The sequence below is a fragment of the Euprymna scolopes genome, chromosome 6, assembly GCF_053919585.1.
Source record: "Euprymna scolopes isolate OS-2025 chromosome 6, ASM5391958v1, whole genome shotgun sequence".
Lineage (NCBI taxonomy): Eukaryota > Metazoa > Mollusca > Cephalopoda > Sepiida > Sepiolidae > Euprymna > Euprymna scolopes.
The window spans coordinates 65,217,548-65,233,906 of NC_136487.1; the positions used below are offsets into that span (position 1 = coordinate 65,217,548).

The following is a 16,359-nucleotide window of genomic DNA, read 5'->3' on the forward strand; positions in this document are numbered from 1 at the left end:
GCAAAAAAAAAAAAAAAAAAAAAAAAAAAAAAAAACGAAAGTCGTTCTTAACATGGAGAGTTGGGAGGGGGATATTCCGAAAGCCGTTCTTAACATGGGAGGTTGGGGTGTTTATTCCGAAAGTCATTCTGGGGGGGGGGGGGTAATTGTCGTTCAGTTCCGCCTTTTTGTTTATTAAATCATTAGGTGAAAGTACAGAATAGTTACAAAACAATAAACATCCTATGTTAAGAATAGATTTCTAAATAATAACGCTATTATTTCAACACGGTTCATATTCTACATGAGTAACCCCTGATGATTGGTGATTTGTCATATTCGCATTTCTAGTCTCATCTTGGTTGCTATATTCACGTTTCCGCTGAAGAAGGTCGAAGGTTACACCGACCGCTCAAGATGAGTATAGCAGTCCAAATGATACGTGTGGGGGGGGGGGCATTTTATCAAATTTGCTGCGATCGGCATTTCCCCGTAGAGGTGCCTCCTCGTGCAACCGACAACCTCTTTCCAAAGGAGAAAGTAATGCCTGGAAGGCTAGCATCCGAAAACCAAACGGAAGTATATACCAAAGCAGGGGTGTCCATGCCAAAAGTAATCCAGATGAATTATTTACTTTTAAATAACTTACCTCTACTTCTGCTTCTGATACACCATCAGAACGCGATTCATCGTAGGTATATCTCATTGATATCAGAAAGATATGACAAACAAACAGAGAATTAAAAAAAAAAAAAAAAAAAAAAAATTAAAATATACGTTTCCTGGTAATAAAGTGATTCTTTTCTATGCTTTCAGTGGTCGTGGTCGAAGTTTTTTTTTTTTTTTTTTTTTCTTCTTCCGTAAATATTTAAAGTTTACATCCAATGTAAAAATTTAGTAATTTTTAATGTTTTCGCAAGTTTTGATATCACAGCCAGTCACACAAAACACCTGAATTGTTTGTTACTGATGAAGTAAGTTTCTAATTCATTTAAATTCAATGTAAATATCTCTTCGAAGCTTTCTTTTTCTTCTTTTTTTTGATGTCATGTCAAAATAGAGTATGTGATGGATGGTTACTTCATAACAAGTCGTGGCTGTTTATACACAGTTCAATCAAACCCTCTTCCTTGTTTTCTTTTCTTTTTTTTTAAACTTAGACTCAAATTTACCACAACAAAACAAGAAACATCTTGAATATTTCAAAAAGCAATTTACTACATTAAAAATATGAAGGTTTAATGAATGACAGTAATAATTAAAAAATATATAAACCCGATTGTAAATGCATGAAAATTAGTACATGTAATTCTCACGTGTTACTTTTTTTTTAATATATATATATATATATATATATATATATATATATATATATATACAGAGAGAGAGAGAGAGAGAGAGATTTATAATCCCGAAAGAAGTGATTGTTTGCTTATATGTACAAGTAACAATAATAGTAATGATAATGAGACATATTCCAAAGTAATAACTTGAGAAGAAAGAGAGAGAAATAAGGGAGATTTTTCCTTTCAGCTAGCCAACACAAAAACTTAGCAAGAAGTCCGTTCGCTGGCCAGCTAAATAACAACAAAGTTCAATCATTGCTGTCTGACATAGTCAACAGTTCAAAGACCAGAGGCACTAACATAAAATTAAGACAGTCATAGCAGAAGTCAGACAGGCACGCAGATAAACGACATCATCGTCCATCACTTTCTTGTTTTGCTGTTGCGCTCGCTCTTTCGCCTTCTCTTTCCTTCTTACTTTTTGGCTTCGTACGGTTTCTCTCCCCTCGTGACTATTCGACGAGCACCGTTCAACTTCCGGTAATATCCACCGACCGAAACCAGATATGAGACAAGAGATCCCATTGGCTGATCGATTTATCAACTAATCGTCACCTCCGTTATAAACTGTACCGGAAGTTGATCAACACTCATTCAAATCACATTTTTCTTAGACATTTTATTATTATATGCATATCGACTTCTGTTATTTTACCTTCTAAGAAAAAAAGACGAAATCATAAAAAGAAAGCGAAAATTAAAAAAAAAAATACAGTGTTTAGCTAAGGAAAATCTCATATGCTTTATTTAAAAAGGACTTATCATCGCGTAAAAAATGTTTGCACCGAAATCAATTCAAACTGACCATGAAGATTTGATACACGATGTTGCCTATGACTTTTATGGAGATAGACTTGCTACATGTTCCAGTGACCAAACGGTCAAGGTCTGGTTGGCTTTTTATTATTTTTATTATTTTAATTAATATAAACTACTATAATGATCTTGGTTATGCTCAAAACATTTCAGGCGGTGTAACCCTTCCTCGGTTGGTACCAATTTTGATCTATTCGAAATTGGGTACCTGGACGAAATTTTGAACGGAACACTTTTGGCTGACGTACACGAGACCGACCCCCATTGCCAAATAGGCACCGGCTGCTATGTTGAACGCGCTATGCTGTGTTATTTCTCGACGTTTTAGACCAAATTTCGTGAAGTTGGCTGTTTTTTTAAATAATTTTAGCATGTGTAGCCTTTTTTTTTTTTTTTTAATTTAGCTTAAAGTTTGTGCTTTTCGGATTATTTTATATAAATAGGTAAATTTTTATGGTAAATGTTTATTTTAACAGTAACACAACACCGACCAGGCAAATGTGTACTTTAGCGGCGTAAATTATTTGAGACAAAAAGTTATAAAAATGAGTTTTATATAAAACACATTTAGACCCAAACCAAAAAAAATTCATTTTTATTTTTTCATTTTTTTTTTTATTTTTTAGACTAAATTTACAATCGAGGCCGCTATATTGCTTTTAAAATTTAGCCTAAGGTTTGACAGATTGGCCTTTTTTATAACTCTCTTGGAACTGTTTTGGTCGCCATTTTTGTAATGAAAGAAAATAATAAAAATGAATTTTCGGATTTAATTTCAGCCTTAGGGTCTAATGTTGAGAAAACTTGAAGCACTTACCTGCGACTCTCAGGAAGAGTGGCAGCAAAAAACCTTTTGTGTGGGCGATGCCTCTTTTTATATTGGTAGATGTTACATTTAACTTGTTTGATTGGCTAACTGGATTATAAGAGGGATGGAGTGAACTGAATTTTGGTTGTGATTTCAGTTTGGGATTGGAGTTGAAGGAAATTGAATCGTTACCCTTATTACCAGACCGACAAGGTTCTACAATTTTTACCTAGTCACAGGTTGCAACAAACCATTGTTGCAAAATCCTTGTTAACCTCTACCTTTCAGTGGAGAAATTTTCCACACGTTGCAACAGTGATCTGCAGACCTTGTGCATTTTTTTCCCCCCTTTTTTTCTTCTGTTATTTTTTTATTATTATGGCCGCGGAACAAATGTCTTCCCTTGAGGATTCCTTAGGAATGCAAGAAAAACCGGATCACCTTCTTGAGGCCCTTTTGGATACGGAGGAAAGATATAAAAACATTATCGGATACACATTAGAAAAATTAAAGAAAAGAGTCGCAGTGGATGCATGTGCCTTGAAGAACACCACAGACAACATAAACGAGTGGCTTTCTAAAGTAGACCAAGTTCAGGAAAACTTGGTTAAATTCCTTCCTAGAGATAGGGTGGCATCGCATGCTTATGACCTTATCAAATTCAAAGAGGAGGTGAAAAGAGATTTACAAAACTTAACCGCAGAGGTTCACAAGGATGATTCTCCTCCCTTCATGCTCCCAAATGTAATGCAGCCATCTCAAGTTGACACCTCTATGTTTAGGCCTAAGGTCAAATGCCCTAGTTTTGATGGCCTGGACTTTGAGAACAAATTTGCATTGAGAGATTTTCTCACTAGATTTGACTATTGCACTTCGGGATTAAAATCAAGGAGAGAAAAATTAACCTACCTCAAGACTTGTGTTACGGGACGTCCGTTTCGGCTAATACATCATCTTGAGGAGACATCCAATAATTATGATGCCGCAATAAAAATTCTTAAGGATAATTATTGGGATGAAGAGGGCATTAGAGAGGAGATATTCTCTAGCCTATTCAAACTGTCCACCCGAGGCAGGTATGATATTGAATACCTTAAAAACTATTTGTCTCAGGTTAAATACGAGTTGTCGGAATTGGACTCTATGTTGGGATATGGATTTATGGAAAGAAATTCAGGCGGAGGGGCATTAGCGGCTCATATACTGTTCCAAAGACTGCCCAACCGTCTTAAGGAAGAATTAGTGAGGTCTGTAGGGGCACCGCATCCATCTTTAACTTCTATTTTAGATACGGGCATCAGGATCTTAAAATCCTGGAAGGCTGCACTCCCTGAAGCAAACCAGAGAGATTTGGATTATGGTAGCTCTCGTAGATACATTCATCCAGACAGAAAACCGGAGACAACAACACCAACATTGGAGAACTTCCATATCCAGGAGAGGCATAAAACCTGCAACCTTTGTTTGAGGGATGGTCATTCCACTCAAGTTTGTGAAGAATACCATACATTTCCTCAAAGATGGCGTCGTTGTCGAGAACTCGGACTATGTTATAGGTGCACAAGTAACAATCATTTCAGTGATTCGTGTCCCTGTAAAAGAAGCCCTAAGGGCAATTGTGAGCGATGTTCAGCCCAGGACCATACCGCAATCATGTGCCCTATGCCATATACATCAACAAATGAATGTATCAATACCCGGGATGAGCTGCTCAAGGAGTTTAAACGGATATGGAACGAGGATTACTTACTCTCTCTTCGAGAACGTAAACAAGATCGTTATCCAACTATATCTAATAAGGTACGACCTGGAGATATTGTGACGATAAAACTTCCAAACAAGTCTCGACCCTTCTGGGCATTGGGGAGAGTAGAAGAATTGTTTCCGGGAGACGATGGTATGGTACGGTCGGCACAGATACGACGGGGTGATGGGAGTGTGAGAACATATTCTCTTAAACATCTATATCCGCTAGAACTACATGCGGAATATGAACCACAAGAGGATGGTCCGGAACCTAGTTATGATGACTGGGAGTCCATAGAAGGAATTTCTTGGTCAGAAACCAGTTTTGAGGAACCCACTTTAGTACAGGAGAGTGAGCAGGTTTGGATTTGTCCCGGATGTAATAAACCTGATGACGGATCGGCCATGATCTGCTGTGATCAATGTGATAACTGGTTCCATTTTAGATGCGTTGGGATCAGTGCAGCTCCGCCAGATGAAAAGGATTGGGTTTGTCACCACTGCTCTGGGGATCAAGAATGAGGAATATGTATATTGAGAAGGCTTTACAAAATCAATAATAATTGATTTTGTTTTCTGTTGAGTGGGAGGGTGTTGAGAAAACTTGAAGCACTTACCTGCGACTCTCAGGAAGAGTGGCAGCAAAAACCTTTTGTGTGGGCGATGCCTCTTTTTATATTGGTAGATGTTACATTTAACTTATTTGATTGGCTAACTGGATTATAAGAGGGATGGAGTGAACTGAATTTTGGTTGTGATTTCAGTTTGGGATTGGAGTTGAAGGAAATTGAATCGTTACCCTTATTACCAGACCGACAAGGTTCTACAATTTTTACCTAGTCACAGGTCGCAACAAACCATTGTTGCAAAATCCTTGTTAACCTCTACCTTTCAGTGGAGAAATTTTCCACAATATAAAAATAATTTTTATAATGTTTTTTGTCTGTCAAATAATTTACTACACATTTACCGCCGACCATTTTATTTTAGGGTTTTAAGGGTATCGAGGCTGCTGAAAACGAATCTGGCATTTAAACCCGTCGCAAATTTACCGTTTGCATGGTATTAACCACTGGAGCCTAATGCAGATTTTGTATTCATTATTATAATAGCGGGGGTGCCCGGCGTTACCTGGGTGTTTGGAGGTGTGTGTTGAGCAAAAAAAAAAAAAAGTGGTAGGCTGGCAGATTCGAACTCCTGACACGAAGAAAGTAAAAAGAATGTGAAAAAGTGACGTCTTTGTTGTTGCGCCCATCGCCAAACCAGAAGTGGTGTAGGTTTAAATTAAGGGTAGTCAATCAAAAAGAGGGGATGAAAATATCGGCATAGAAAAATGCCCCGTTGAGGGTGAAGGAATTAATGTTTTTAACCAATTTTTCATTTGTCATCCGAAAAACGATACTGATCTCATGCAGACATACGAACATACATACATTTAAACAGACAGGTGAGATTTATATTATAAACTACCATGGGGTGTCCAGGTGTTTGGAGGTGTGTGTTAAAAAAAATAAAAAACATTGGACGAATGCTTGGAGGTGTAAAAGAAAAACAAGTTTTAGTAGGAAAGTAGGATTGAACCCCAGAACCTTGACGCGAAGGTGGAAATAAAAGGGGAGAAAAAAAGCCAGCTACCTAACCATCTCGGCCACGAAGGGAGAGGAATTGATAAGCATGTTAAGTTAAGGGTTATAAAGTGAAATATACAGGTGCGAGGAAGTGGCGTGATGTTTGACCTAGTTTTGCGCGGCAAGCCAGTTACTGTTTTCACCGCTCCATCATTCGCTTTTCGAAGACGCGGCAAGCTGGTAAAAGTCGGGCAAATTAAATACACACACGACCCCCGTTGTTAAGTCATAGATATTATCATTTAGACGTGATATAAAATATTTTAAGAATGAGCAACAGCCGCGAGAACCCGCTGGAAAAAAGCCTTTTGCAGACATGCAAAAAAAAGCGAACCTACACACACACACACACACACATTTTTGCTTTTATATATATATATGTACTAGCGGGGAGTACCCGGCGTTGCCCGGGTGTTTGTTGGTGTGTGTGTTTTTGAGTAAATGAAAAGAAAAATCGTTGGTTGTTTAAAAAAAAAAAAAAAAGACCCTTGACGTGCAGTTGGAAAATACTAAAGTGTGAAAAAAAAAAAGTGCGACTTGGCAGGTGCCCGTTTTTGACGAGTTAATGACGTGAACTTTGAGTGCAGGGCAGTGTTTTATTTACCGCGACTCTGTTTGCTTTGTTTTTTTTTTTAATACGAAAAAGCTTAATGCACATGCAGCGATTGTTAGCAATAGCTATTCAGCAGTTAATATTTTCTGCGGGACAGTTTTTAATGAGGTCAGTAACCCGGTTTGTTTGTTTTTACCTAACTTTGGGGAAAAACAGCTCCCTGTTTATTAGGAGGGAGTGTCTCGTCTCGAAATGAAAGCAGCCTCTGATATGATGATGCCGACATTGACCAAATGTTACATCGCTTTCTAGAGACCACTGACCGTGGGCCAGAGATTCGAATCAAGTTTCGCTTTTTTTATACCGAAAAATGAAAGCAACACGTGCCGATTCGAAAATGTTTAATATTTAACGTTTCAAACTAAGGCAAATTAAATAGAGAGGTGACCACGGTTGTTAAATCGTAGATATTATCATTTAGACGCGATATAAAAAGTTTTAAGTTGTGAGGCAACCAATCAATTCTCAGAAAGAAGCCTTTCTTGGACATACACGAAAACGCACACATACAAACATTTTCGCTTTTATATTTATAGATATAGATAGATGCCCGGATGTTTAAAGATGTGCGTTGAGCAAAAAAAAAAAAAAAAAAAAATGATAGTAGGCAGGCAAGCTCGAACCCATACCATGAAGGGAGAAAGAACGTGAAAAAAAAAAAAAGTGACGTTTTTGCCGTTGCGTCCATCGGCAAACCGGAAGTGGTGAAGGTTTAAATTAAGGCTCAGTCAATCAAAGAAAGTGGATAACTTTTGAAAACATTGGCGAAAAAAAAGCAACCCCTCCTTGTAGAAAAGTGTCCAGTTGAGGGTGAAGGAATTAATATTTTTGTCAATTTTTCGATATTTGTCGTCTAAAGTTCAGTTTCAAAACGGTACCGATCTTGTGAAAATCCATTGCCTCTGTCAAGTTTTAGACAAACATACATGCATTTTAAACAGACAGGTGAGGTTTATATTGTAGATTATATTGGACCCAATATATAGTAATGATTTAAATTCAAAAGTTTATAAAAAAAAAAGAACAATGACTCGTGTGCCAGAGAATCCAAACCAAAACGTTTAGCTTACGATTTACTTTTTTCTTTGACGTTAATGCCTGAGTTATGAAGACATGTTTGTAAGGCTAAAAATTAAAACCAACCAATAGCTATTTCATTACGTATGCATGTTCATAATGCTGTCGTTTGACCTTCACCTGGCAAATTTCACTTTTGCACCAATTTTTTCCCAGCTAAAACCCAAATATAAAGTTTTGCATGAGTTTGAATACCCTATATATTAAGTTTTATGTCTCTAGACCAAAACTGACAGGAGTTTCGTAGGCAAAACTTTAACAAATATATACACATACATAAATATAGAGGTTTGTGTTTACTATAACCTTTTTTATGCAAATATTACACAAGTATAAATCCTGTAGAATATCTGCATAAATATAATTACACATAATAGTTAACTAAAGATGATCATCACATAAAAAAAACGAAAAAAACTGAGGGAATTAAAATAAATGTTTCAAAGAATATGCAAATTAGCTAGAGAGAGCTTTTGCAAATGAATGCAATTCCACGACCCATATATAACAAAGTTGTATTTTTTTTTTTTTTAAATAAATAGAAAAAGTTTTTTTAATATAAATATCAATACAAAAAAAAAAACAAATTTATGAGTATAGATTACAAATATGTATTTAACCATAAACTATAATTCTAACCTGCGTTATCAAAATTAATTTTGGTGTTTAAACACTTATGTTACTGTGCTATTTTTTTTAAATCGTAAAAATATGCGTGTGCTTGAGCATACAACAATGACCACCACTTATTACATAAAGAATTACATTGCTTAATATCTGGAAAACTACTTATTTGCAGAAATTTAAATGCGATATTCGTTTTCAGCATACTAAAAAACTATGCCATCCTTTTAAAGGAAAATATTAAGGTGGAAACCAAGCAAAAATTTGCCATATTTTTATTATCCTTTTTTTTTATTAAAAACACAGATTAACTCTTCATTGCCTGAAAATTCATTGTCGTTTCTGTTTTGAACAAATATGGCCGCCTTGTTGCATTACTACATGAAACATGTGGAAAAGTATGTTTTCAGTATTGTGAAAACTAGTTACCGGCCCCGAATTTTAAATGTGATATTCGTTTTCAGCACACTCGAAAACAAGTTTTTTTAAGATAGGTTTTGTGTTGGTCTACCAGGCCACAATTACCCCCTGTATTCAATCTTCAAGGTGTTTAGATCTAGGGAAAATGCAATTTCCCCAAATTTTCCATAAAAATTACTTTTAACCATAACTACATTTCTACTCTATGAATTTTCATCAGGTTTTAATATATTACTCTTTTTGACATAAGTACTGTTTTTGTTTTTTGTTTTTTTTAAATCGATCTGTGAAGTCTCTTAACATGCACCTTTATTTTTTCCATTTTATAAAAAAATTACCTCCCTAGATTCGTATAAGCTAAAAACAGACAGCGCGTCTGTTAAAAATTGAAGAACGCTCAGCCAACCTTTTCTATTTATTTCCGTCAGCTGCCGAGCGAGCCCAAACCAACTTTGTGGAAATCGCGGGTCGGTAAATATAGAAATGCCGATTTCTATCTATAGAGATCATGTGCGATGCAGGTCTTTAGAAACGGCAATCTGTTACGGTTGCACTCATCAACTCCATTTGTACGAACAGTTCCTTCTCGAGTATAGTAGTCGGCACCAGCTCTGGCATTAAAGTTTCCAAGAATTTATTTCATTTGGAGACTGCTGTCAAGAAGTTTCTAGTTCTTGATAGACCTTGTCCTTCACTTCATCTGGATTGGTCATCATTCGGAGTATATGTGCTTGTTAGTGTCGCATTACTCCTCTTCCTTATCGGTAAGTGCATTATCATAAGTCAATCATTGATTCATTTAGGTAGAGAAGTTAGATTTTCGATGTGCTTGATTTTAAATGCAAATGTGGAAAAAACATGCTCCCAGTTCCAGACCCGTATCGATGCTGATTGAGGCTGAAGGCGGCTACATTAAATAGATGTCAACTCTACTATATAATCAAGTTACCTGAATTGATTTTTTTCAATAAGTTTTAAAATAAAATTAGTGGTGTTTTCTTTAGGGCGACACTTTTCTTGTTCCACCCTGTAGTTGCTTCTCATTAATACTTATGTGATTCCAGTTTAATTTTTAAATTGTGCATAAAAACATTAGTCTTTACTTTGAAATGCTTCTTTTTCAGAATGATTTTATTTTTCAATAAAATTTTAGAATCAAAATGGTTTTTAGTCTTTACTTTGAAATTTTTTTTTTAACTTTGATAATCATCTGCAAGAGTTTCTTTGTCAGTGAATTAGTCATTTTGGGAGGGGTATTCTTTATCTGATAGCTTTTATGTGTTTTTATAATAAAAAAAAATTTTTTAAAGCAAATGTTTTCATATAAACATTAAAGAAAAATATTTAATGTAAAGATTAAAAAATATATTTTCATAAGATTTAAAAGAAATATTTCAAAGTAAAGAATATTTTTTATGTAAACTTTTAAAATGTTTTTTATATAAAACAGTTTGTGAAAAAAAAAATTAGTTCTTCATTATTGTAGCAAAATTAAAAAAAATAAATATTGAATTTCAAGTGAAACCAAAGGTATACTGAATTGTTATGTCACAGTAATGAACATATCCAAAAGTTATGAAAAGCGATAAGTTATGAAAATAATTTTGAAAGACAATTAGTGAAAATTGAGTTTTGCAAAAAGAAAAGGGGGGGGGACTGGAGAGTTCTAATTGTAACAAAAGGGAGGTAAATATTTTCTGAAAAATAAAAATCTTTGGCCAATTTAACAAAACATAATTTTCTCTAATTTTCTTCAAACTGTTTTCTTTAATAATTAATTTTCTATCATATCGTTTTTCATAATTTTTGGATATGTTCATTACTGTGACATGACAATCAGGTAGATACCATTGCTTTCTCTTGAACTTTAATATTTCACTTTTCTAATTTTGCTATAATAACTAAGAACCAAAAAAGTTTAAGTAAATATTAAAAACATGTATTTTGAGAATATATTTTATTTGAAATAAAACAATTCTAAAAAATAATTATTTCAAAGTATAAACTTTATGTTGAGTTTTAGAATGAAACTGTAATTACATAAGTATTAATAAGAAGGAATTTTTCCGAGTATGCATCGCAAGACTTTGCTAAACAAATGTAACTCAATACCTAAACCAAGAAATATTTTAACATGTATTTTATGCGATTAAAATATAAGAAAAATGACTTAGTGAACAAAGATTAACTCTGCTTTAGTTTAATAAGGTAGTTCTTTAATCTTTGAACACTAGCACTCGTAGAAGATAATGTTGTGACTTACCAACAAATGGTAATAAACCAAAGAAGAATCCTTGTAAACTTTGGTTAGTACAAATAATTTTATGTTGAGATTCTATTTTATGAAAAAAATTTACCTCCCAACGAAACTGTGTGGAAGTCTAAACTTCCAGGTTTAGTCAATTATACCTTTTTACATGTACCTCATCTTGCTACTGTTTTTATTTTTTTTTTTTTTTTTAATGATAAAGATTGTTTTTGTATCGCATAAACACTGACAAATTTAATTATAGCTTTGCAAAAATATTAATTCTATTCAAAACAAACATGGAGAAGAAAAAAAACTGGCTACATTATATAATTTCATTAATAATACTAATGGGGGGACACCATCGCTTTTCATTACAATAAATGAAACAAAAGCTTTTCATAAGCTTGCAATTAACTTACCACAGCATTCCTTAATATCAAGGTTGTTTTTTATTTTTTGTTTATTAGCACAAATATTTTAAGATTAGTGAAATAAAAAAAAGTGGGAGGGGGTGGGGGTAATGCTTCACAACTTAAATTGTACACAATCTGCAAATTAAGTTTAAATCTTATGTTTGCTTAAGTACTAATTGTGAGTTAGTGTAACACTTAAAAGAAATCTTTTTTTAAAAGTCACACTAGTGTTGGGAAAATTATTCAGAACTTTTGATGGTATCAGAATAATTTGTTTCTGAATTTCTGAGATGATGATTAGTAATTCATGTTTGGATTATTCGGACTATTCTCATTTGGAACGTTATTTTCACAACATTTTAGTCGATGTAACTTTCTTCAGGTGTATCATGTCTAACTCTAAACTCTGCATGGAATTTCGAACGGAACCTTTTAATTAATCTAGCATGATCTTGTTTCATCAGTTCTTGGTAATTTACAATTGTCTTTTGAGTATCACCCACACTAGTCCCGTTGTGTAAGGATAAAGTTTACTCGATAAAATTCACTTGTAAGTTCCATTCTTCTGGAGGTTAAAGGTTCAATTGTCAGCACAAGCAAATACTCAAAAATACAATTTCCAATTACCTATGCCATGTACCCAGTCATTGCTGATGCGGCAAGAGCATGCTACTTTGGTGGATTAAAGGATTCCGTTTGGAATTCCATGCAGATTTCCATGTTCAACAGAAAAATTTCCAAGTTTGACAAGATACACATGCAGAAGGCCTGAGGTTATATCGATCGAAACACTGTGCAAATAACACTCAAGATGAAAACAGTTGTCCAAATAATACGAATGGAATAATTTGATCTTAATTTCCGATTCCAAAAACAATTCTTTTAATTCATTTTTAGTTTTGTTTAAAATTTTACATTGTTAGTACAAATGATAAAATATTTATTCCTTTTTAAAACAAAAATCAATACATAATGATAATAATGTTAGATAAAAATTGAATCTGAAGAAATGGTGCCACTGGATAATAGAAAAAAAAATGACACAAGTGAAAAATGTATATGAAAATCTTATGAGTTTATTAAATCACTATTTCTGATCAATTATGAGAAAAAGATTAGAGAAAAAATAGAAAGATCTGTTTGTGTAATGTATGGACCTCCCCTCCCCCATGTACTTTTACTTTTGTAAAACAAAAATATGTGCACCCATTTACACAGGTTTTTGCAGTAATACTAAAATTATAACTAAATATTTAATTTTGAAAAGAATAATTTTATCAGAATCAATGGGGGGGGGTATTGGAATTGCCCCCATCACTAGTATTAACCTTCCCCCTCCTTCTTGAATAACTGAGCTCTAAGTTTTTTTTGTTTTTGTTTTTTTTTATCCATTCACTTATTTATTAAATAAATCGCTAGAGCTTCTCGTGGATACGAGTTCTTTGCATTCATTTTGATCAAAAAGTGCCTCAGGTGATTAGCCATAAACTCCTCAACTGGTAAGAAGGTAAATCCTGGTCAGATGAATCTCCTAGGACTGCACAGAATCATACTTTACCCTTATAGATGCAAGATCACCAGCTCCAAAGTCAGGTCAAAGCAAAATGGGTGAAGTAATAACGCTGTTTAAATATAAAATATAAAAAAAAGCCTTGCCTAGGTGTTTGGAGGTGTAAAAGAAAAAGTTTGGGTAGGGCGGTAGGCTTGAACCAGAAGCCTCGAGGCTAAGGCAGAAAAAAGTCTGGCACGTTACCCTGACGCTAAAGACACAGAACTGAGACATGACGAAATCATGCGTTTAAAAAAAAAACAGCAAGTGGTTAAACTAACGTCAATGTTTTCTGGGTCAAAAATCGCGCCACAGTCGTCGTAGTAGTAGAAAAGGAAAATGAAGGAACGATTTTTTTGCTACCTCTCCCTGTAGAAAAGTGACTCGTTGAGGGTGAAGGAATTAATGTTTTTAGCCAATTTTTCGATATTTGTTGTCTAAAGGTTTGAGCTTCGAAATGATACGGATCTGGCAAAAATCCGTCACCTGTGTGGAAAGTTTTTGCGAGACACACACACAAAGACACTAACACATATTTTAGCTTTTATATATATAGACTAGCAGGGCTATCCGGCGTTGCTCGGGACCATATAAACAATGAGAAAATTGAATTTGATTTTGAATATATTTGTTATTCTTAGGAGTGAGGAATTTTTTAATGTCTCAAAATCCTTTGCTATTTCGAGCAAAAGAATATTTTACCTAGCTAGGACGGGTATTAGACATATGAAATAATTGTATCCTACCTAGGGTAGATAATTTACAGCATGTATACGAAATAATTTTACCTTTGCAAGGACAGTGAATATACAACACACATTTAAAATAATTTTACCTACACTAAGATGGGTAATTTAAATACATATAAAACAATTTCACATACTTTTTGACCCCAAAACAGACATTACTCTCTCCAACCCAACCCCCAAAAGAGAACTTAAAATTAACATAATCATGCTTCTTTCTACCCACCTCTCCAACCTTCACATCATGCCCGGATGATAACATAAAAAATTCAAAAAAATATAGATCCCCCCCCCTGTCATAGAAACTGGCCTAGTAAACTTTCATAGTAAACCAACAATATATATGTATTAATCTAATTTTGAGATCGTAAACTGTTTTAGCTATATCCAGAATCGACTTCACAAATTAAATAATTTTGAGATAGGAAATTTTTTAAGCTATTTACAGTACAAACTTTATATTCTGTCACCTTCAATTAATTCGGAGCGACGCTGATTATTCTGCTAGTATAAATTTGCCCCTATCTCATTCAATACGGGGCAATGCCAGGAATTCTGCTAATAGATATTTCCATCAATATCCTTCAATCCCAGGCGACGCCGGGGATATTGCTAGTATATTTTCTCACCTATCTCATTCAATCTTGAGAAATGCCAGGTATTCTGCTAGTGTATATGTGACACCAAGGATTGGTCTATTCTAACCTATCTTATTCAATACCAGGTGATGCCAGGTAAGTATTTATTTGAACCTGCCTCATAAAATCTCAGGCGATGCCTGGTATTCTGCTAATATATATTTCCACGTATCTCATTCAATCCCAAGCGATGCTGGATATTTTGCTAGTATATATTCTAACCTATATTATTCAATCCAGGGCAACACCAGGTATTCTGCTAGTATATATCTCCATCAATTTCCTTAAATCCTGGGCAACGCAAGGAATTCTGCTAGTATATATTTGCATCTATCTCATTTAATCCCAGGCGCCCATGTATTCTGCTAACATACATTTGCATGTATCTTATTCAATCCTGGGTTACTCCGGGCATTCTGCTAGTATATATTTGTGTCTATCTTGTTGAATCCTATAATTCTTGGATACGTTACTAATTTTGACAATCATTTTTCATGATTTCACCCACATTATCACCCCGCTCTTACTAAAATAAAAACTTTCATACATTGTCTGGGCTGTTTATTTCATTACACACTCCCCAATAAAATAACTCACATTTCATTATATTGCATAATTCTTGGACATGTTACTAATTTCTACCATCGTTTTTATGATTTAATCCACATTATCACACCCTATTAATAAAATAATAACTTATAGACATTATCTGGGCTGTTTATTTCATTAAAAACAGACCAATCATATAACTCGCATTTCATAATTTTTCATGTTACTAACTTCAATCATTTCTCATGATTTAACCCACATTATTACCCCCCTCTTACTAAAATAATATCTTAGATACATTCATTGGGCTGTTTATTTCATTGCAAAAACACTAATCAAATAAGTTGCATTTCATCATTTTTACATTACAAACACACCAATCAATAGTCATGTTTACTCATAAACCATTTCTGCAATTTCCAGGACTGTCTTCATATCCCTCACCATACTGTTAAAAATATACATGAAATATTCCCAAGTAGTCACACATCTAATAATGACCTCACACATTCTTGCTTAACTTTAGTGATCTACATAAAGCATTTTGTATTCCGAATTGGTCACCTATCTGATAATGGCCAGGTTCATTGTTGCTTAACTTTGCTAACCCACATGAAGCATTTTGTATTCCAAAGTAGTCACTCATTTGAGAATGACCAAGACAATGTTGCTTAACTTTGGTGATCTATATAAAGCATTTTTTGTCCCCCAAATAGTTACCCATCCTATAATAACCAAGCTAATTGTTGCTTAACTTGGGCGATCTATAAGAGCATTTTGTAATCCCAAGTAGTTACCCATCTAATAATCACCAAGCCCAGTGTTGCTTAACTTTCGTTATCTACATAAAGCATAATGTATTCCTAATTCGTCATCCATCTGATAATGACCCAGTTCATTGCTTAATTTTGGTGATCTACATAAATCATTTGGAATTACCAAGTAGTTACCCCTCTGATAATGACCAAACAATGTTGCTTAACTTTGGTGATCTACATAAAGCATTTTGTATTCCGAAGTAGTCGCCTATCTGAGAATGACCAGGACAATGTTGTTCAACTTTAGAGATCTATATGTGGCATTTGGTGTTCCTAAGTAGTTAGCCATCTGATAATGACCAGGCTCCATGTTGACTAACTTTGGTGATCTACATGAA

General features: G+C 34.3%; 2 protein-coding genes across 2 annotated transcripts in view; one reads left to right on the top strand and one right to left on the bottom strand.

The window, feature by feature from the left end:
- Positions 1-1,262, bottom strand: part of LOC145277670 (neuralized-like protein 2) — an 80,829-nt gene extending 79,567 nt beyond the window's left edge. Inside the window, exon 1 of the mRNA XM_080129334.1 lies at positions 629-1,262. Within this exon, the coding sequence (XP_079985460.1) occupies positions 629-685 (57 nt within the window). The 5' untranslated portion in view covers positions 686-1,262. The remainder of the gene's footprint in view (positions 1-628) is intronic.
- Positions 1,263-1,910: 648 nt separating this feature from the next.
- The window catches only part of LOC145277669 (nucleoporin SEH1-like), a 52,899-nt gene continuing 38,450 nt past the window's right edge, over positions 1,911-16,359 (top strand). The window contains exon 1 of the mRNA XM_080129333.1: positions 1,911-2,211. Coding sequence (XP_079985459.1) covers positions 2,101-2,211 — 111 coding nt within the window. The 5' untranslated portion in view covers positions 1,911-2,100. The remainder of the gene's footprint in view (positions 2,212-16,359) is intronic.